General features: G+C 39.5%; 1 protein-coding gene across 1 annotated transcript in view; it reads right to left on the bottom strand.

The window, feature by feature from the left end:
• The window catches only part of TM9SF2 (transmembrane 9 superfamily member 2), a 58066-nt gene extending 34559 nt beyond the window's left edge, over positions 1–23507 (bottom strand). The window contains exons 1-4 of the mRNA XM_060079972.1: positions 23159–23507; positions 9157–9224; positions 7023–7116; positions 1822–1949 (exon numbers count right to left, since the gene is read on the bottom strand). Coding sequence (XP_059935955.1) covers positions 1822–1949; positions 7023–7116; positions 9157–9224; positions 23159–23323 — 455 coding nt within the window. The 5' untranslated portion in view covers positions 23324–23507. The remainder of the gene's footprint in view (positions 1–1821; positions 1950–7022; positions 7117–9156; positions 9225–23158) is intronic.
• Positions 23508–23850: the final 343 nt, after the last annotated feature.

Here is a 23850-nt window from a genome sequence, read left to right as displayed (position 1 = left end):
CACGATTCTAAGAACAGAGGGTAGAAGAGAAAGCTCAAAATCACCCATAGTGGGCTTCCCTGGTGGCGCAGTGGTTGAGAATCTGCCTGCTAATGTAGGGGCCACGGGTTCGAGCCCTGGTCTGGGAGGATCCCACACGCCGCAGAGCAACTAGGCCCGTGAGCCACAACTACTGAGCCTGCGCGTCTGGAGCCTGTGCTCTGCAACAAGAGAGGCCGCGATAGTGAGAGGCCCGCGCACCGCGATTAAGAGTGGCCCCCGCTTGCCACAACTAGAGAAAGCCCTCGCACAGAAATGAAGACGCAACACAGCAAAAATAAATAAATTAAAAAAAAATCACCCATAGTGGCCTAAAGAGTCATTCTTTCATTCCGTCAACAAATGGACAGCTGTCAGAGTAAATGGAGGTAGAAGGGGTGAAAATGAGCCTTAAGGCTCATAAGGACTGAGCCTTAAATATAATTTTGAAGGCTGGAAAGAACAATTTTAAGCAAAGAGAAAACACCAAGGGAAACTTTTCAATTACTGATGAATGAGAAATGTATCCTGAGTTACATTAATTCAGCAATTAAGTAGTATTCTCACAGTAGCTTACAGGAAAAAAGCTCTTGGCTTACCAGAAACCAAAGAAATGAAGACATGGATGAGACTTTCAAGTTCCCGTGAGCACTGAGGGTCCGATGAGAAAGAAGCTGACACAAGTGTAACGGGCACGTTTCCTTCCTTCTAACAGAGTCCTGCTATGGGAGACTCATTTCTATGTGGTTCAGTTGTATTTTACGCAGGTCTAGCCAATCAGAGTGAATCACCCTAATCACAGACTCATTCATGAATGGGCATGTGACCCAGGGTTGCCCCTCCCTAGGACTTTTTTGTTCTACATGTACGGAGGGGAGGATGGGGAGAAACCAAGGAGGCAAGAGGGAATGAGAGGTTCCAACAATCCTACTGAGACACAGGATCTGGTCATGTCCAAACTGAAATCAATGTTCTCACCTCCCTGAGTGAGGGCAAACGGGTCTATCTGAGATAGTGACAGGACAAACATTCAAGAGGAAGTCTACAAAGATAGTCTTCCTGTTCACCACCTCCAGCACCTTATACTTTTTGGAAGAGGCAAAACATATGTAAACCATGACCACCAGAGAATATAGGCATTTGTTGGCAAAATTATCTGGAAGAATAACAATTGGTTATATTTGAAAAGCTGGGTTTTCGAGACCCTTTTTTAATACTGTTTGAATATTGTATAGTAAGTAAATACTACTGGGGAAGCAAAAATAGTTTTTTTAAATGCTTTTTGATTATGATGCAAACTGGTAAAAACATTGTTAATGTTATGTCATGTTTATAAAATAAAAAACAGATTACACAAATTACAAGTATTTTTATTGGAAGTAGATGCTATTTCTCAAGTATCAAATGAAAGTTAAATTTTGTTTTCCTATGGTCTTTTTCACGGCCTGCAAGTATAAAATAACAGTATTTTTCTAGAAGACTGATCCAGGTCCTTTCCCAAAGCATAAGTATGCTCCTTTTAACTACGTATGAATAAAAGAAGTGCTCTAGGAAACAGGTCTGTGTACCTAAACAAGTACCACATATTACAATAATCTAAGTGCAGAAAATGATGATACTTTAAGCTGTCAAGCTTAGTAATGCTCTGGCAAATAAAAGTCACTACATATTATTAATAACCAAAAAAGGAAATAAATTAATTTGCTATTTTTACAGAATCAATGAAGTATCTACACATTCAGTGTAACAGAGATTTCTTCTTGAAAAGGAAAAAGCCCCAAATCCCAAATCTCCACGTCTTACCAGTGATGTTGATAATTCAGTAACATGCTTTTTTTCAAGAATTCTAACTTTTGTTTGTCTTCAGCTTTCTCTGTATGGTATGTTTTTGTACAAACAAGCTTACAGGTCTCCTCCTTATTAAATGTAAACTGTATTAAAATAAAGTGGAAAGCAAATTAAGAAAAAATATCCAGATCCTTCATGCCTGTAACATAAATAGAGTAAAAGCACTGGTCTCCTTAAATTACTTAAGTGCATTAATATTGATAATAAACATAGGAATACCCCACAGATCAATCAGATTTAAATTTCAACCTTATTCTGTTTCTCTAAAAACCTGTCATCAATTTTTCTTATAATAAGTAACAGTTTTTATTTTTATTTTTGATAATTTCAACCAACCCATCTCTTAAATATAAGTGAGTCCTAGGAGGGGGAAAAAACCCACACGTAGAACAAAACAACATCAGTATCTCCATAATAATGTCCCCTGATAATGTTTTGGAAATTATGGATTTGAAGGCTTTCTATTAATAAACAGGTAAGGTTTTATGTCTATGTATTATTCATTCAGTGGATACTTGTTAAGTGTCTCCTATGCACCAGGTGATGCAGCTTCAGCAGTGAACAACACAGACTGTGATGACACAAGAAAAAGTCAAATCTGGATGTCTAGAATCAGAATAAATGGGATCCTTTTTACTCACATTTGAAAAGACTGTCAATTTTTAGGATGTTATGTAATAACAAAGGTGAAACAAAAATTGATAATTTTTTAAACCAAAGTTTAAAAACTAAGGAGTCCTCCAATTCTGGAGTCTAGGACTTATTTCATGAGCATGAAAACACACACATTATATTATTCACAACATATTATATAATGTACGTTTACTTTACCAGGGCCTATTTATGTCTTAATTTTAAAAATCTGTTTCCTAGTTTTCTTAAGGCTATAATTTATTAAGCTAATTATATATACTCCATAATGTAACTATATATAGCCCAATACACCTTTTAATAAATTCAAACTTTATTACAGGGAGTAAAAAAAACCCAACTTGCATATGTTTCACTTCAGAGTAGTCCATTCTTTTATACATTATTTATTAAAATCCCTAAACCAGTTACTGTGCATCTGACAAACCAATGTTTCAAGTGTAGTTCACTGCTGCTACCTGTCAGCCAATAGTTTCGTTCTCAAGGCATTGCTATTTCTGTGAATACAGCAATATTTATGTAAATATTCAACAGCTTAAATCTTACATGAACCTTATAGGTTCCATCTAAAAGACTGGGAAATGGAAAAAACAGACGTATACATACTAAGGAATCAGAGGGATGTGTCAAACTTAAAGCGGAGAGAGACATTATTAGTTACCACAAAAGTAGCAAATCTTACACCGCAGTCCAATGCTCACTGGGCTCAGGCTAGTCAACGGTGTGTGCAATTGTGAAGGCAAACAGCAACCCTAAAGATGACACTTAACCATCATAATAAACGCTTAGTACCTCATGTAACCCTCCCAACAGCCCTATGACGAAGTCTTCTTTGCTGACTCCTCCTCCGTATTCCTGACCCATTAATACAACTGCCCCAAGGCCCGGTCCTTGGAATTCTTCTCTTCACTATTTTTACCCACTCCCTTGGGGAGTGGATCAATTCCTGGCTTCAAATACCAACTATACACTAATGATTCTCAAATACACGTGTCTAGGCTGAACCCCTCCTCCAAACTGCAGACACGTATCTTCAACTGCTAACATCCCTACTTGTATGCCTGCCAAACATCTCATGTCATGTCAAAACAAACTCTTCCCCATTCCCTCCAAACCTGCTCTTCCCCCAGACTTCCCCATCTTAGAAAACAGAAACTCCACACCCCACATCCCACCTCTCGGCAAACTGTTGGCCCCAACTTCAAAACACAGCCAGTTTCTGAGATGCTGACCGCTTCACAACTCCCACCCTTACCCCAGTGATCTGAGTCACCATCAAGTCATGCATATTTTCATGACTGACTGTGAGAGATTCCTAACTTGCCTCCTGGTTTCTCACTCTCCCACGGTCCATTCTCGCTGCAACAGTCCTGGTGATCCTGTTAAAATCTAACCCTACCCCAAACCCTTCAATGCTAACCATCTTGCCCAGATGCACAGGTCAAAGTCTTTACAATGGCCTATGAGTGGGCTACATGATGTGGTCCTATTACTCCTTTGCCCTCATCTCCCACTAGTCTCTGTCTCGCTCACCTGCTTGAGTCGCACCAGTTTTTCTCTGTACCTTGAATACATCGGGCGAGCGGCATCTCAGGACCTTTGCTTTTGCTGCGTCCTTCATCACATCCTCCCCTCTCCCCACGAACGCACATGGCTCACTCCCTTCCTTGCTTCAAGTCTTTTGCTCACCTCTCAGGGGAGACCTCCTCTGGCCTATTTAAAACTGAAAATCCTCCATCCACCTTCCCTGATTTATCTTCAATAGTTCTTTCATCAGCAACTGACACACCTTGTGTTTCAGTGATTTGTTTTGTTTCCCTCTCCCCATCAGAACACAAGTCCACCAGGACAGAGACTTTTTCGGTTCACTGCTGTACCCCACAACGACCACAGTGCCAGGCACGTGAAAGACATTCAGCAGTTGTGTTAACTGACTGAATGAGTGAATATGAGTGGTTAGACTTGAGATTTTATGATCCTATGATAGGAGGCTCCAGCTTCACATAATGCACACGACATCTTGCACAGCTTTTTTTCCTGACCTCAACAAAAGTCATCGATAAAAGATGACAAAGCAGGTTTGGGGTTTTGTTTGGTTGCTGGTTGCTACCGTTATTTTTACTGCAGATCTAAACTAAGGCAAAATTCTTTGAAAAGAAAGGACAAAGAACCAATACTGAAATCAATGCTGAAAAATACATCAATACATTTATGGTTGCCTTGGGGGAAAAACTCTGCTATCTTGGTCCGATGGTTCTGTTAACCTGTGCCTTGATCTGAAGAAATGCTTACTCTGTCTCTGTAAGCTTGGGGCGTAAAGAACTTGGTTTAGCACAAATCTTGATCCTAAAAAATTCTAGAAAACTCTGGGAAAATGTTAGGTGCACATGCTTTCTCCATTTTAAAACACTCCTTCTGTTCTTCGATTTTACCTCAACTCCTAGGACAAAATTAAATCTGAAAAGCACTAGGCCCGGGCTTCCCTGGTGGCGCAGTGGTTAAGAATCCGCCTGCCAATGCAGGGGACACGGGTTCGAGCTCCGGTCCGGGAAGATCTCACATGCCGCAGAGCAACTAAGCCCGTGAGCCACAACTACTGAAGCCTGCATGCCTAGAGCCCATGCTCCACAACAAGAGAAGCCCACGCATCTCAACTAGAGAAGGCCTGCGCACAGCAACAAAGACCCAACGCAGCCAAAAAAAAAAAAAAAAAAGCACTAGGCCTAGAAGAAGGGTCTTTTGCATAAGCAAGGCATAATCTTTACATAAAAATAAATGAACCCTGAGTAGAAGCCTACTAAAGAAGTAATTTGCCTTTAAAGTCTACACCAAAGGGACAAAACTTCTCTATGGATTTGCATATTTTGCTGTTTACTGTTGGAGGCTCCTGTTGTCCCTCAAATTCACTGAAGGTTTTACTGATGCTCTTCCCGCCTTCCATCATTTCTTAAGATCAAGGCATAAACAAACAGAAAGATGGGACTGAGAGACCAAAGGAGTATTTTAAGGTAGTTATACAATTTAATAAATATGCTGAAAATCACCCTCTGCTATAAAAAGAATGCAACAATTTCCAAAGTAATCTTTTAAAATATCACATCAGGGAAATAGTACACAATTAATATGCTTGCCCTACTCAATACCACCCATGTCCATATATTTTGAGTTTCTTCTTTCCAGTGACTTCATCTCATTAGGCCTTCAAATCTGTCTTTGAAAAAGTTAAAAAAAAAGAAACTCTGGCATTTTTACGGTAGAAAATCTCAAATTAAAACATTTTAAGAGGACATACTTCCGGTTGAAAACTATGAACCTGTAGTGAATTAAAGGTGTACAATTATGTCTTCCCCCAGTGCTTCACAGTGTAGATATGGTGCTGGAGTAAGAGGGTTAATGGGACTAACCGAGGCTTTTTGGGGATTTGCTGGACAGATGCTCAAGTAGTAAGGGCCAAGGGAGACAGACAGTGGTGCTTAGTGAGAAAGCAAGCAAGGCAGCTAATCATGGGGTCACAGAAGAGATGGGTGTGACACCAAGAGAGGGAGCTGTTAGGCTGGGGTCAGGTTACAGTCACTGAGATGAGTGTATGCCCACACAGAGTTAAAGAAAAATGCACAGTGCAGAATAATACTTTAAAACATAGACACACACATTTAATTCTGTTTATATATGCTTGTAAGTACATGGAAAATTTCAGGAAAGATTAACAAGAAACTGTGATGTGGAACGGGGCGGGGGGGAAAGAAACTTACTTTTCTTTTTATAGTCTGTACCATTTAGTTTTGTATTTGGTGATACATTATTATTACAAACTAGTTTAATTTTTCTAAAAGAGAGAGATACATTCTTCTTTGTGCAGCAGGAGAGCAGATATAAAATGAACAGGGGACTATGAAATTCAGAAGGATAAGAGGCTCAAAAGATAACAGATTTAAAAGGCAGATTTATAAGATTTAAAAGAATAATTCTGGATGATGAAGTATATATACTGAAGAGAATATCTTATATTGTGCTTAGCTTGGTTCAACTGATGTCCTAAAAATGTATCAAAGATGTACCAAATATACTTCCACTGATCAATACAGAAAGGTTAGCTTCCCCAAAACCCAATGGGAAAGCTGAAGTAGTGCTTTATCTGCTAATAGGGAAATTCTAGGCATTCTGTTCCCAAATGAAGTTGCTGGGACAACTCTTCATAACTGAAAGCTGGGTTCCAGGTCCCTCTGTAAGGTGAGGCAGGGAGTCTGAGCACTTTTAGGCTACCACCTTATCATTTATTGATATAATACTGACTGTAGGAAATGTTCCTTTGAACAAACTTATTTATGACATATCCTGAGAAGGGGAGGGATCCTTCTAAACTGTGACTTTTAAGAAATTTTTCCTGGATGCAAAAGAGAAATGAATTCCTTCTTAGCTAAGTTATCACAGGCTTTTCTACAAGGTGGGGAGAAAAAAGAAAAAAGATGCAACTAAATAACTTTTATATAACACTGAATACAAACCTTATATGGTGACGGTTCAATTCTTTCCCCAAATAATACCTGACCTAGATTTTCAGACGGGCGTTTTCCTTCTGATGCTTGGCAAAAATCAAACCTGCGGGCAAGAATATTTGAGTTTTTAAGCATAAAAGGAAGCAATGAGATATCAAACCCCTAGCCAACCTAGAGGACAGATTAGGTACTGATCACTCCAGCAGCTCTAGTAGATGAATAAGAAATATATTCCTACTCCAAGTTCCACGTACCACATCTCCCCAAAACAAACAAAAAAAATCTGAAAATTATGCCTCAGAATGCTTTGATTTTTAAATAATACTTTTATTAAGATATAAATTATAGAATTTAAAAATTGACATATTATAATTTATTGTTGTTCATTTCAATGATAAAATTATTTACACCTTAGTGTTCAAGGGAATTTTGCGTAACTCACCTCCTTTTGTTATCTTTCTAGTTCAAATATTTACTTAATGCCATTTCAAGAAGATGTGTCAACTACATGGGTTTCTGTCTCATCCCAATATACTGGCCAACATGAAAAGCAGGCTAGACAGACCCTCCGAGAACATGGAGCTGTGGAGAAGCCATAACCAGGCAGCTGTAAGCTTCTCTCTGTGCTATAATTTCCTTGTATTACTAACCAAATTTTCATAAAGTTTTGTTTGAACGTTACAGCCTAATTTCAGCCTTGCTATAGAATATTAAAGGGCAGTTCTGTGCTCACCACGGTCACCATGGTTGAGACCAGCACAGTGATGGCTACAGACTGGTTAGATCCCTAAGAGGAAGATGAATCTTGGGTGATAAAAAACTGGGGCTGGGAAGTCCCCAAATGAAGATTCTCCATCTACTGGATATAAGAGATTCACTGAGTTTTCCCAAGAATAGCCACAAAGATTTAAGGAGAGAGATTTGTTTATTTAACAAAACAAAAACTAGAAAAAGTCTCCAATAGTTATATATATTATGGTCGATTCATTCATGAAATTTGTATTCTCTTCTTACACGTTTAGGCACATGGATTCTTGTAGGATAGTCAAACTTTTTGTGTGTGTTTTCTACAGTAAACATATTTTCTTTCAAAACTCTTAGATACCAGAGAAATTTAGAAGCCAACTAAAATTTAGGAACATATTTTATACCCAATATGGAATATAGTGCTCAAATGAACAAAGGATATTTATGCGGCATTTTTTATTTCAAAAAAATGGAAATAATGAAATGCTCATAGAGAATTAGTGAAAATCATACACAGACTCTATACGATCTCTACAAAGGGATAATAAACAGCTACTAAAAAGACTGAGGAAGCTGTGTATTAATATAGAAAAGATGTCCACATAGATTCAGTGAGAAAAACAAGGTGCAAATAAAATATATAAACCCGCCTTCATTTAAAACAAAAATGGGGCTTCCCCGGTGGCACAGTGGTTGAGAATCCGCCTGCCAATGCAGGGGACACGGGTTCGATCCCTGGTCCGGGAAGATCCCACATGCCGCGGAGCAAATAAGCTCATGAGCCACAACTACCGAGCCCGCGTGCTGCAACTACTGAAGCCCGTGAGCCCAGAGCCCGTGCTCCACAATGAGAGAAGCCACTGAAATGAGAAGCCTGTGCACCGCAGTGAAGAGTAGCCCCCGCTCGCCACAACAAGAGAAAGCCCGCACACAGCAACGAAGACCCAACATAGCCAAAAATAAATAAATTTTAAAAAAATGTATAAATGTGGTTGTGTATGTTAGAATAAGCAGAGAAAAAATGCAGGGGGCAGACAACAAAGCAGTTATTTCTGGGGATTGATTATGTGGGACATATGGATTTTGTTGAAAACTATGTGGGTTTTTTTATAATCAAAAAAATTAAAACAAAATGGCTATTTGTCCAGTCAGGTAAAAAAGGAAATCGACTGTTTTCATTGGTGCTTCTGTTGCGTTGCAAAGTGACATCAACAGATCACATTTCACATTTTAACCCTACCTGAGAAATAAACAATACCCCTTTAAAAAATGTTTTCAGGCCCTGTACATTTTTTAAATGCATATGAATTTATCCATAACTGTGGAGAAAGTTCTAAATGTACAAAATTCTGATGAGTCATAAAATTTCATATAAAAACCAAGCTGAAAAACTTACGCTGTATATTCATAAGGAAGAACAGATTCCACCGAGTCAAGCCTGTTCACAAATAGTTCTATTTCAGCCTGAAAATGAAGAAACATAGAATTAGAATATAAACAACTAGAGACCACAACTTAGGTCATGCCTAGAATTAAAAAGGAATTTGACTTTTGAAATGAGAAATTTTATGATACCCAACTCACTTTAAAGAATTACTTATAAATCCATTCACTGAGATTTATATGCATTTAAATTACAATAAAAAATTTTCAGTTGCAATGTCTCCAATAGTTTCTAAATGCTTTAAGTTCTAAAAATTTCTAAAAAATTAAGTAAGTGTTTAAATTAAATAAGGTATCACTCACTACATCAATATAGATTGTTTTTTAAAACCTGGTTTTCAAATTCAGTATTTCATTCTGCAGCACAAAGATAATTTTTATTTTTAAACAGTTTTAAAAAAACCTTCTCAGGGCTTCCCTGGTGGCGCAGTGGTTAAGAATCCGTCTGCCAACGCAGGGGACACGGGTTCGAGCCCTGGTCCAGGAAGATCCCACATGCTGTGGAGCAACTAAGACTGTGCGCCACAACTACTGAGCCTGCGCTCTAGAGCCCGCGAGCCACAACTACTGAAGCCTGAGTGCCTAGAGCCCGTGCTCCGCAACAAGAGAAGTCACCGCAATGAGAAGCCCGCACACGGCAACAAAGAGTAGCCCCTGCTCGCCACAACTAGAGAAAGCCCGTGCGCAGCAACGAAGACCCAATGCAGCCAAAAATAAATAAATAAAATTAAAAAAAACACAAAACATTCTCATAGCATTCAAGGAATGCTGTCAACAAGAAGAAAAAGAGAAATGGATGCATCCAAGAAATATTTTGAAAATAAATTTGATAGGACTGATGGGTTTTATGTGAGAGTAAAGATAACACACGCCTCAAGTTTAAAGATGAGAGATGCTTTAATTTTCTGATTTTGACAAGTAACAAAAGGGACATTGGAAGAGGATTAGGTTTGAGGGGAGAGATCATGAGTTTGTCTTTAGACATGTTTTGTTTGAAGTGCCTTTGAGATACCTAAGTGTAGAAGGATAAACAGTCATGGCATTTAGAAAAAAAATCTGGAGATATGAATTTGAGACACATCTGCGATTAAATTCAATATGAGACCACTAAACTTTGGCTAAAAGTTTTCAAAAGCTATAACACCTGGGCTTCCCTGGTGGCGCAGTGGTTGAGAGTCCGCCAGCTGATGCAGGGGACACGGGTTCATGCCCTGGTTCGGAAAGATCCCACGTGCCGCGGAGCGGCTGGGCCCGTGAGCCACGGCCGCTGGGCCTGCGCGTCCGGAGCCTGTGCTCCGCAACAGGAGAGGCCACAACAGGGAGAGGCCCGCGTACCGGGGGAAAAAAAAAAAAAAATTAACACCTGTGGCTCTTTGAAATGTGAAGTTGTTACAGCCTTTTGGAAAGCAAAATACATACATTCTTCCACCCAGCAATCCTACTTATGAGAACTTACCTCCTAGGAATAAAATCATGTGTGCACAAGAGATGTATAAGAATGTATACTGCAGACGTGTTCATTAAAAGACTAGAAACATATTGTAGTATGCCTGTTGATAGTAAATTAGCTATTAAAATAAACACCATGGGACCATTAAAAAAAAAGAAATGTTGCCAGGTAGGTAAGAAATTTCTAGATCAATTGTACTAGAAACACAATCTCATGTTCTTAAGCAGACAGGAGACAGACAATGACAACATGGTTTAATTCTGGAGGACTGCTTTGATCAATTTGAGAATGCTTAACTACAAAGGTAGTAACAGAGAAGAAATTCATAAAGACCAAATCAAGTTCAACAACAGAGGAGAGGGAGAAAAGCTGTATCAACTTCCTAGGAAATATGGGCTAACTCAAAGCCACACCTTCCTACTGAAGCTCCCAGGATTTCTTCAACGTATATTTGAAGTTCCAAAGGAACTTGTACCCAGGTACCCACTCTCCCAATAGGGGCTCACTGCTACTCAATACAGAATTCTTTAGTTGAAAATGTAAGTTATCTGTGCCCTGAAGTACTTTTGGTACCAACCAAAAACAACTAAATAGGAGCTGTTCACCTTATTTTATAGGGTTAGATCACTATGGCTGCCTCTGGATTCTGATCTGAGGCTACCTGGAAGAGCATAAAGCCACACTTGCCATTTCGATCTCATTTACTAGGGCGGTCAGCAGTCCTCTATACCTGTTAATACCCCAAAAGTGAGACAAGATGTTCAATGTACAAAAACTAATGATACACTGTCATTGGAAAAACAGCAAAACACAGTGGGCAAAAGTAGACCTCTGGGGCCAGTTTGCCTGGGTTCAAATCCCAGCTCTACCACTTATACTTGGTCAAGTTATTTAGCATCTCAGTTTCCTCGTGGTGCTTCAGTTTCTTTATCTGCAAAATGGGGATAACAGTAACTACCTCACAGAGGTATGAGGATTAAATGAGTTAACATTTATAAAGTATGTCAAACAGTGCCTAATACATGAAGTGCTATGTATTTGTTAAATAAAGAAAACCAAATAAATTTAATGATATTCAGAATAGGGAATGCCTAAACTACACTGCTCATCCACTAAAATGCTCATCCAATATTCACAATATACAATGGAAGACATTAGCCTTTGCACACGGTACTGAAAACACACATAAAACCCCTAAAACCGTACTAAAATAAAATGACAACTCAATGGTAACACTGTCTCAAACACAAAAAGAGTTTAACTGTGTCTCCTTGTACAAAATATTCAAGACTGTATCACTGGTCTTTTTGGCTAAGAAGATAATGGGACATGATATTTAAGCTTACAGAATGCTTGAGTAATTATCACAAACTTACATAACTGTTGTGAAGGCAAAATTCCCCGTTGATAGCTTACTCTGCCAAAATAATTTTCACTAATTATAAGGGGTCAACACTGCTATGAAGACATACCAGAATCCAAGCGGTCTATTTACTGTATTTTTTTTTTTTCCGGTACGCGGGCCTCTCACTGTTGTGGCCTCTCCCGTTGCGAAGCACAGGCTCCGGACGCGCAGGCTCGGCGGCCATGGCTCACGGGCCCAGCCGCTCCGCGGCATGTGGGATCTTCCTGGACTGGGGCACGAACCCGTGTCCCCTGCATTGGCAGGCGGACTCCCAACCACTGCGCCACCAGGGAAGCCCTATTTAATGTTTCTTAATGAAGACTGAAAGTTCCTATAAAGCTAATCCAGTTCACATCTTTAGATTTCTTTCTAGGGAGGAATGCAGCTATTATATTCTACACAACTTTCTATGTTTCGAGTCTCAAAATCCATAGATCCACATTTTCATCACATAAGCTAACTCCCTTGTGCCACAATTAAGCATATTCCTTACTCTCAGTACAAAGAGATTAAGAACATAGACTCTGAAGCTAGGCTGCCTGGGTTTAAATCCTGGCTCTGACATTTACTAGCTGTGTGATCTTGGGGAAGTTTCTTCACTTCCCTGTGCCTTGGTTTTCTCATTTGTAGAATGGAGGTAATAATAATCCCTGTTGCAACTGGTTTTTGAGAAGATTCGAGAACAGTGCCTGTCACAAAGTACTATGTAAGTATTTACTATTAAGCAGTAACATCCAATAGAACTTTAAGCAATGAAAATACTCTATCTGTTCTGTCAAATACAGTAGCCACTAGCCACACGGGGCCATTGGTCACTTGAAACGTGGTCAGTGTGGCTGAAGATCTGAATTTAAATTTTTATTTAATTTTACATTTAAAAAGCCACAGGAGGACTTCCCTGGTGGCGCAGTAGTTAAGAATCTGCCTGCCAATGCAGGGGACATGGGTTCGAGCCCTGCTCCAGGAAGATTCCACATGCCACGGAGCAACTAAGCCCGTGTGCCACAACTACTGAGCCTGCGCTGTGGAGCCCATGAGCCACGACTACTGAAGCCTGCAAGCCTAGAGCCTGTGCTCTGCAACAAGGGAAGCCACCGCAATGAAAAGCCCACACACCACAAGGAAGAGTAGCCCCTGCTCGCCACAACCAGAGAAAGCCCACACGCAGCAACGAAGACCCAATGCAGTCAAAAATAAATAAATAAATAAATAAAATTTATTAAAAAAAAAAAAAGTCACAGGCGTCTAATGGCTTCTATATGGGACAGTGCAGTAATGGAAAAGAATAAAATGCTGCTTAGTACCCTTTATAAACCCTCTTCATATACTTAATATTTTACTCTAGTCATTGCAATCTTCCCTTTACTTGGAAAAATAACTCGAATGTTAAGTCTATCCCAGAGGTTGGCAAATTTTTTTCTTAAAGGGCCAGAGAGTAAATATTTTAGGCTTTGCTGGACCAGCAGTCTCTGCCATTGTAGTACAAAAGCAGCCACAAACATTACATAAGTGAATGAGCCCAGCTGTAGCCTAATAAAACTATTTATGGGGATTGAAATTTGATTTTCATGTAATTTTCACTCATCCCTAAATATTCTTCTTCTTCTAATTTTTTTCTAATCACTTAAAAATGTAAACACAGTTCTTAGATTGAGGACCCTACAAAAGGGACAGCAAGCTGGACTGGACTCCTAGTTCATCCTTGAGCTCTGTTTACTAGGTATTTTTCAATGTTCTTTAAATTCATACCTTAGGAAACCCAAAACAGGGCAAAAGGTTCAGAGATTTGATGCCATTTAAAAAAAATTTTTAGGACACTGCTGAAGAGCATATAAATTTAGGGTAAAAGTTTCTTCCATTTCTACCCAATGGATGAGGCAAGAATTTCTGCTTAGCCTATGATGTTCTCTCTGAAGTTTCATGGTACATCTCTTAGCTATAGGATTGTAAGATTGAAGGAAAGCCTTATTCTCATTTTCTGACTTCTCTCATCTCTCCTTTGAGTCTTAATCTTTCAAAACGGAAAGGTCTTAATCTTTTGAATCATCTATCTCCTTGATCATGCCAGCTGCTTTTCTCGGGACCTTGCCCTACTCTCACATCTTTCTTAAAAGGTATAGCACTGAGAATTACAGGCAGAATTCAAGGTATAGACATCAAAGCTTCATATATGTATAGAATGACATTGTTACTTTTCATTAGCCTTTTTGGCCAAAAGCATAAATTCTTCAATGACACTCTTCATCTCTTTCCAATGTTCTGTAACTGATAGTTTAAAGCTCATCACCTCAAATATATAATTGTTAACTGTTTTTCTTCAAATATACTTTAACTTGTCCATGACCAGATTAATTTACTACCTTTTGTTCTCTCATATAACTTTAAGAGAGCTTCTGGAAGTATATTCCCAGTGGCTTTATATTATGTTGATACAAGAGTTTAATACTACTAGCCAATTAAAACATTTCACATTCATTCTTTTTGCTAAATTTAAGATCCAAATTAGCCTCAGGGACTTCTGGAAGTCTGTCTCCATTTTTACTACTCCCCATGGTTTATTCCCTACCCCCGCTCGCCCCTAAGCTAACCCACACCACTTGAAATTCCAATTTAACCTTTTTAAAAAACAATCTTGTCAAAACTTTAGACATCAAATTCACTGGCTCCCTCTAAGTCTACTTTAAGTCTCTGACGCAAACTCTAGAAGCCAGGAAAATTTCTCTTTTAGACACCATGCTAGTCTTCTGCTTATATAATTTAGTATCATTTAAACTGATTATTACCACACTTATTCCATTTCAGTCTAGAGCCCAAAGACCCACACACCCTCCCCTCCCTATTTTCTTATTTGTACATTATTAGTTTTTATCCATCTCACACTTGGCATTTTGTCTACTATCAACTTCCCATTAAATTTACCGTATCTATCAACTTTTCCTGATCTGGTGACGTAGCTTCAAATTCTACTCCTAATGACAAAAACGTCAACGTCACCGAAGAAGCATGTTTCAGCCTTGCTGTGTGATTTATAAGGATGTCTACAATTATCAAGGTCTGTCCACAAAATTTTCCAAAATATTGACGGCAAAATTCAAAAACAATTCTTCTCACAAATCTTTCACCCAAAAACAAAACTAATTTTAGCACACACAACATATAAATAGAGAACACAACTTCAGTTTGGAGGGAGAACAGTCAGACCGCTGGGTTCATTTCAAATCCTAGGTCTGTTGCTAATAAATATGTGCTTATGGGCAAGTAATTTTGAATGTGAGCAATGAATGAGGTAGTCATAAAACAGAAAACGATACAGAAGCTGGTTTATAGCTGGCACACGATCACTGTAAGCTAAATGTGTAACTGTAAGCTAGATAAAGATAGCTGTTATTACCTGTTATTTCAGAGAAGCTGGACCTTCCTCAATCCAAATATGTATTAGTATAAGGACAACCTTGAGGGGTTCTGTGAGAGGCGCTCCTTCCTGCCTCCCATTAAAGGACACGAAGCACAGCGGCTTCTGATCTACTTACTGTTTGTGCCTCTTCATTACTCCCTTCCTGGCTATCGGTCTCGGGAAGAGGAAGATAATAACTATCAAGCACAATTCTCATAGTAACCTTATGAGTTAGGGATTACTTGCTCTACTTTAAGACAAATAAGTTCAAAAACTGGACCGCTGGCTCAAAAAGGTGAGTCAACTCAACGGCTGCTCCCACTTTTACGTTTTGCTGCTCTCAGTCCTCCACTTTTCTTCCTTCTAGTCTCTCCTGACACTTTTCCACACTTACTTTTACAGGAAAGTTGGTCCATCATAGATATCACCACTAAATTGTGGACCTTTTTCCATCGCTTGGTGAACTAATCAAAACACACCTTGGATATTCAGTTCATTTTGGCTATTTCTGTAGCACTTTCATTCATTCTTCCTTTTTTAAACTGTGAGAATTTGAAATTCTAGTATTTATCTCATTTAAAACATGCTAAGAATTGTAAATTTAAACTGATACATTTAACACAGAATAGAGCAATTTACAACGAATTTGCAAATATGCTACATTTACAACACTCTATTTTAAATATTGACCCTTATACTGAAACAGGAAAATTTCAAAAATATTATAAGTATTATAAGAATAATATTACAAGATCCTCGTACTATGACAGTAGGACAAATGTTAAAAACAAGAAAGAAGAAAGGAAATGAGACTGCTAGTGAGTTTATGTGGTTTCATGAAGGGCAAAAGTATGTTACAAACATGACATTCATCCCTAAAAAATATAAATATACACACAGATAAAACAAATAGCAACTGTTGGCTCTAAGGGTCTAGGTGGATATACAGGTGATCATTATACTATTCTTCCAACTTTTTTGAATTTTGAAAATTGTCACAATTAAAAGTTGGAAAAAGAAAAGGCTTGAAAGATGAGAGTAGACTTTAGTCATATTATGAAGTGACAGAAGCCAAATCAAAGCACTAAGAAATAAAGACTAAAGAGTAAAGTTTAGTGTGGGAAGATGTCAGAAGCAGGAAAGATGACTTCAAAAGAAGTAATAAATAGGGGGAAATAGCAGAATTTGCAATATATGTGAAAACCCAGGAACATTCACAACAACAAACCCTGAAAAACCATGGGAAATTCATTCAATCAACACATTTATTCAAAGCCCATAATGTCCTGTACTACAGACCGTGAATGCCATAATAATATAAAACCCATGAATGGTTGCCTTTCAAAGAATTTATAATCCAGATGGGGAGATAGGGCACACATTCAAGGAAGTAAAAGAGAAAAGTGGCAAAGCTATTTATGTGTTCTTAGGGTAGCTAGTGGGATTTAGTTTTCTTATTAAAATAGCAATCGCTGTAAGAGAGCAATACTTGATTCATTTTAAGGTCATTTTCCAGTCTAAACATCTTCTTTATTCCCCATCCAAGAGTTAATTACGTGCATCTCCTTCTGGAGATAGCCAACTCCAAGATATCACTTACATGACTCAAAAGAGCCTTCCTTAAAGGTTACTTTCTTCACATTCCCACTTTCAACTGTCCCAAAATGAGTTATTACAAGCATGAAAAGTTGTGACAACATTAACCATTTTAAGAAATGTTCAGATTAATCCTAAAGCAAGACTGTAAATTCTAAAGCAAGACATAGACAAAACAAGACTGATTACAATACCACCCTAAGAAACCTTTTATGGAAATGCTTTTAATTAATTTAGAGTTCTATCATCTTCCTTCTAAATCTTTCTCCCAAATGTACAATTTTATTTCTAGTCCCCATCTGCCCACTCTACTTCTGATCCCAACTTTGGTCACAACTACACCCTATTTTATTACTTCAAAGCATGCCATGCTATATAGGACTGCATTTCCCCCCATTTCCTTGTTCCTTTGTGTTTTTTTTTTTTTTTTTTTTTTTGCAGTACGGTGGCCTCTCACTGTTGTGGCCTCTCCCGTTGCGGAGCACAGGCTCCGGACGCGCAGGCTCAGCGGCCATAGCTCACGGGCCCAGCCGCTCCGCGGCATGTGGGATCTTCCCAGACCGGGACATGAACCCGTGTCCCCTGCATCGGCAGGCAGACCCTCAACCACTGCGCCACCAGGGAAGCCCTGTTCCTTTGTTTTGATTCTGCTTTTACAACTGCCATCATGTATGTCCCACCTGACACCTACAACTGTTTTTCAAGGTAGAAAGAAATCTCAGTGAAGAAATGTGACTTTGTACAATGATCAAAGCAAGTGACTAGTCACAAAAGTGTCTGAGATACCAAGGTACAGCCATAGAAAAGGAAAACTATGGAAGCTTCAATTATTTTAATATTGGAGAAGCCCACAGTGGGAAAAAGTCCAAAAAAGGAAAACCTTAGCTCAGATACAATTTTAAAATCCCAATAGAAATGCTGGAACTCACAAATGGATGTTCATGAGCTTTGAGTTACCTGACCAACAATGCCCAGAAGCTGATCTCCTAGATACTAAGGTTCTTCCTCCACTTCCCATCAATAAATAAAATTTCAACTTTAAACTGTATCAAAGAAAGGAATAAACATAAAATGTAACTGGTTAAAAACTGATGACATAGGTAAAGAGCTTTCTGTTGTAACTGCAATAACTGTGGAAGTCCAGGATTACAAGCAGCCCAGGATCGGCAGGGCAGGGCAGGAGAAGAGGTACGGCGCTCAGTCTAGAAGATCCAGGAGTACCCCAACGTGGTGAAGAGCCTAGACTTCGGACTCACACACTCCTGGAGTTGCATCTTAGCTTCGCTACTTATGGAGGTATGTTTGGTTGAGAGGGTACCGCATCCTACCCAGCTTCAGTTTCCCTATCTAAAAACCACAGGATTGTTTGGAGGATTAACTAAGATTAATATATAACTGGCACACATAAAGTACACAAATTGTAGTTTCTATCACTGTAATTAGCAAAGGGCACTAAAGAGGTATGAAAAGGTGAGAGTAAGAAGAACAAAGAAAAATATATTTCACAAATTTCTTACAAAGCCTTTCATCAACACTTAGTTAATTTTCATGGCAATAGCCAATGGCCTTGTAGAGTGCATATATTTAGGTAGCTACAACTAACTACAGTACAACACTTACTACGAGGACACTGCAATAGAAAACTGCAAGGAAGAACAGAAGTAGGGGTTTGGGAAACTGAGCTCTAAGGCTGACTGAGCTCAGACCAGTTTCTAGAACTTATGTGTGTCTGCATGTGGAGCACCTGTCTGTGGTTTTGTTTCAGATGTTCAAGAACACACCTCTTGAAAAGGGCTTCCCTTTGTAGACAGCAGTAGGACAGTATTTTATCTGTATCAACAACGCTTGCTTTCCTAATCCTAGCTCTCACATCCACTATAATGAACGATCACAGTTTTAAAATAGTTTTATTCGAAAATTTAATTTCTGAACGCAAACCTTCTAACTCAGTTCCATGTACTTTTTCACAGGAACAGAGAACAATCGTTGGAATGTGGATTTATCCAAAGTCGTTCTTTCCAATGACAGATTTCATGCCTGAAACAATATCAGTAACCCTCACACACTGATTACTTTCCAGTAGCTAAGAGTCAATACTCTTCTTCCAGAAAAAAACTATGGGGCTTCCCTGGTGGCGCAGTGGTTGAGAGTCCGCTTGCTGATGCAGGAGACACGGGTTCGTTCCCCAGTCTGGAGAGATCCCACATGCCGCAGAGCGGCTGGGCCCGTGAGCCATGGCCGCTGAGCCTGCGCGTCCGGAGCCTGTGCTCCGCAACGGGAGAGGCCACAACAGTGAGAGGCCCGCGTACCGCAAAACAAACAAACAAACAAAAAAAAACCTATGAAAACATGAAACTAAATATCGATAAATATATACCAATTATATTGTTAGGTACACATGTAAATTATATTTTTTGTTCAAATATTTCAAAATCTTCAAAATCTCTATGGTCAAGTTAAAGTAGGTAAATAATACATTCATTCTTGTGTTTGTGCAGAGCAACGTTTAGAACTGTTTTCTTAAATTTGACTAATTCCATATTTATAGGCAACTGCTCCCAAAATAATAGACACAGAATTTATTAAAAGCTTCTAAAAGTAACTACTGAGAAAGGAAAGTTAAAATTGTGATTCTGATTTTTTTAATAAAAAAGTTGTTAAACTAATCCATTTAAACTTTTTTTTAACACCAGGGGGGTATATTTGGTCATTTTTCCTTACTGGACAGGAAAGAAAATCTTACTCTTTCATCTAAGAACATGACCTGTCCGTGCACACACATCATCAAACAGTAAAAAAGTGGCAAATGTTTTCCAGAGCTAGTTGTTCATGTTGACAAGCCATTAAATAATTGCTTGAAAGTTAAAAGCAGCAAGGGTGAACTGCTCACTAATCTTCAGTTATCAGCCATTAGAATGCCACTTAGCACACTTAAGACTCAATCTAAAGGTAACTTCACATTTATCTATTCACTTCTGACCAGGGCTTACTCTACTTACTGCAGTCAACATATTATCCCCTTAGCTTAAGAAAGTAAAATGCTAGCAGAAAGGAATACCATGGTTCAATTCTTTAATACTGTGGTTTGAAAAACTAACAAAATAAGACAAATAAGAGAATTGAAAGATGGAGAAACCTCAACAGCAACAAAAGCAATGCAGCATTAAAAAATGTTTAGGTACCATCACATAGCTATTAAATTGATAAATAAAAACTACAAAATACTGTGAAGACACATGGAATCATTCAGCTAATGGCACTGTAAATCAAACCTACTTTTCTTCAAAGAAACCTGGTAATATTAAATAGAGCTATAAAATTGCTTCTTCCCTTTGGCCTAGTAATTTGTGAATATGAAATGAATTCCTGCTAAATACATTCTAGCAAAATTATTTACAATATAGAAAAATCGGGACCAATCTAAATGCCCTACAAGCAAGAAACAGCTAACCAAACCATAGTATTGTAACACTACAACGAAATACTGTACAGTCAATGAAAATGCGCACTATGTTGATACTCAAATGTACCTGTAATGATAGCAAGCTAAAAAAAAAAAAAGGCACAGAACACGGTCACACTGTTTATTAAGGCTAATGAAGATCATAAATCAGAAGTTAAAGGAATATGAATATGACTGTATGTTCACTGGACTTCTGTTTCTATGTCAGTAAATTGAACATAAAATAATTTTGAGAGGAGAAAATGACCAAATCCTCAGGGTTCTTTTGATTGTCTCTCAATATACATGGTGAGCTAAATACAGGACATGGACTTCACAGGATATGTAAAGATTATACTCCATAAATTACACTTATGCTGAAGATAAACTTGGTTCATCTTTACACTTATGAATATTGTATAATATTGCAACAATGATAAATATTGTACTTTCCCTCCAGGAAAGGCAAAATATCTTTCAAGGGGAATATATAGTAAGCAAATATGATTATCTCTATCTTACAGATGGAAAAACTGATAGAAATAGTATCAATGACCTACCCAATTCATCCAACTCCTGATTCCCTAACCTAAAAGCACCTCTGGAAATAATTATTCCCATTTCACAACTCCCATTTCCAATTTTTAAAATAAGTCCTTTCAACTTTTCTGACAGTGTAGACAAGACTGTCTTCCTTAACAAATATGAAATGGATGAGAAAAAAAATATTAATACCCTGATTGAAGTAACGGAAATTTAAGTTTACTGTTTTTCTCCTTTGAGAAGCAAAGAGAAGAAATATTAAAGTGTACTTCAAATTCCCTACACCAGTTAGTCAAATTCTAGGGAAAACCTGCTAAAAGTGCCTCTTTCTACTGGTCTAAGATCTGTTTCCACTGACCAAGATGTGAAAGTAGCTGGCAACAAAGATGAAATCCAAACACTTCAGAAAAATGATCTGTCTTGCCTGTTTTATCCCTATACCTGTGAAAACTAAAAATCCAAAAGGATTCCCTGAAATTAATCGAAAGTTAACTAAAAGGTAACTACCTAAAGAAGGACCTGTTGAGGAAACAAAATTATCTAACCAGCAGACCACCTGTAAATTCCACTCATACTCATGTCTGAAGTCCATCTCAAATGTCACTTCCTCTCTGTAGCTTCCCCTGAAGACTCCAATCCGCAGATGTTTCCTTATTTGTGTTTTAGAGCACTTTGGACAGCCATCTTTTATAACATATCAGATTTTGATAATCTGTCATAAGCTTATGACCTTTGAGGTTCCTAGGAGACAGGAATATCTTTTTCGTGTCTAAGGCACTAGTTAGACAATACACGATTGCTGTTAAATTTAAATTTAAAGACCAAATACTAAGTTTTAAAGGCTGATTACTAAAATATTTAATGGAAAAACCTGTGGGCTTGTGAGACTAGCTCTCTTCCACTTGGAAGCACTATTTTCTTTCAGTCAGAACTCTCAAAGAGTGAAAATTTCTTGCACTGCAAGGTACGAGAGTTACAGTATTCAAGAACCAACTGTTGATGTGAGTACACCTGAAAGATCCTTAGACATTTTTAGAGATCCAAGTTTTTAAACAGAAACTGTAAAATGCCATGAAAAGTTTAATAGCTTCTTTAGTGCCCTAAAATAAGCTCAAAATTCACAACTACAGTAAAGCTAGCAGTAATAAAATAAACACCAACTTAAAAAAACCAAGCTTAGTAAATAAACCTACTTATAGATTGTAAAAGTTTGCTGAACGATTATTTGAACTGTTAAAAGTATTGACGGTTTCAAAGAGTTTCTTGCGCCCCAAAGGGTAAGTTTTAGCAACTAAAATAACTGTGTATGTATACTTTCCTGCCCTCTACCTAATAACCTAAAAGCAGGTTACTCTACCTACGTCTCTTTTACTAGTGGTTAAACTGAAAACCTTGAGTTTAAAGTGGTACGAGATCAAAGTTTTCAAGATCTGCCCTAGGAAGAAAACGCCGGTTTCTCCTGTTGTCTGCTCCTTTTAAGTGTTTAAAACAATCTCAGAGAAACTAGTGGGGTCTTACATATTTTTTGCATATTAATTTTTTTTTTACACTTAAATGGTAGACATTAACTGTCTCAACCATCACAGCGACTCCTTATTAATGCGGTTTACGCGGTTCTGGGTGTTAAATCCCACAAACAAGGAAGCGACTGCTAACCGTGAGGTTAAAATACCTAAGTCCTAGAAAGAACAAGTCCTCATAACCAACCAGGGTTCCAGAAAAGTAGAAAACGGGAAGCAATAAAATTACACGTTACTAGAAGACCTGGCCGTCCCCTTCCTTGGAGGCAGGACACGGGGCTGTGAGCGGACACTCGCCCGTGGAACGCTCGCTGACCCGCACGCCTCCAACGCCAAAGCGAGCGCCGTACACACACAGTCCCTGTTCCGGGAAAACTCAGCCCACCTGCTCGTGCTACCTGGCCCGCCGAGTCCGCCAGAATCTACCCCGGTACGGAGGCCGTTCCAGAGCCTGCGCCCCACAGCGCGGCCAACCCCACGCACTTCTGGGGACACCCGACCGCACCCACTACTACGCCCCCTTCCCCTGAGACGCCGGCTCCCCCTGGCAGGGGGAGGCTTCCTCTTCCGACTGTGCACCGGGGGGTCCGCCAGGCCGCACCCACCTTGCACTCGTCGCTCTTTTTTTCTTCCTCGCAGAAGTTGACGGGCGCCAGGCCGGGCAAGTAGAAGGCGGCGCTCCGACGCGGGCCCGGGGCCGCCCCCAGCAGGAGCAGCGACAGCAGCAACTGCCACCGAGGTGGAGACGGCGCCGGCAGCCTCGCGCTCATAACGGCTGTTTCGGGGAAAGGGCAGCAGAGCCGCGGGGGGTGAAGAGGGAAGGAGGGACGGGGAGGCTCGGCGACGACAACCAGTCCGCCGGAGCTGAAGCAGGCCGGCCCCGCGACGGATAGTTCCGGTTGCGCTAGGAGCCACCGCGGGTTCCGCAACAGACTCCGAAGCGGACTTCGACGGAGCATGCGCAGCGCCGCCTGCACATGCTCAGTGAGAGCGGCCGCAAGCGCCCCGAGGAGTTTCCGGGAGGGAGAGTGGCGGAAATCCACTTGCCAGGTTTTCAGCGGGTCGGCTGGGTGTTTGCAGCGGGAGAGGGTCCAGCGCTCCCGTCCTGTTCCAAATTCCGATCTAGAGGCCCCTTGGGGCGTCGTAGAGCGTCTCACTTGTCCAGCGCCCCGTGCTTGCTGCCTTGCCCTGGTTTTCCACGGTTTCCTCACTACAGTGCCCAAGGCACACCAGCCCCTATTACAGAGGTGGTGCTCCAAAAAGTCCTTGCTGATGAAGGCTGAGTTGGTGGAGGGAA

This window comes from Mesoplodon densirostris, chromosome 17 (genome assembly GCF_025265405.1).
Source record: "Mesoplodon densirostris isolate mMesDen1 chromosome 17, mMesDen1 primary haplotype, whole genome shotgun sequence".
Lineage (NCBI taxonomy): Eukaryota > Metazoa > Chordata > Mammalia > Artiodactyla > Ziphiidae > Mesoplodon > Mesoplodon densirostris.
This window is presented reverse-complemented; position numbering and strand designations above follow the sequence as displayed.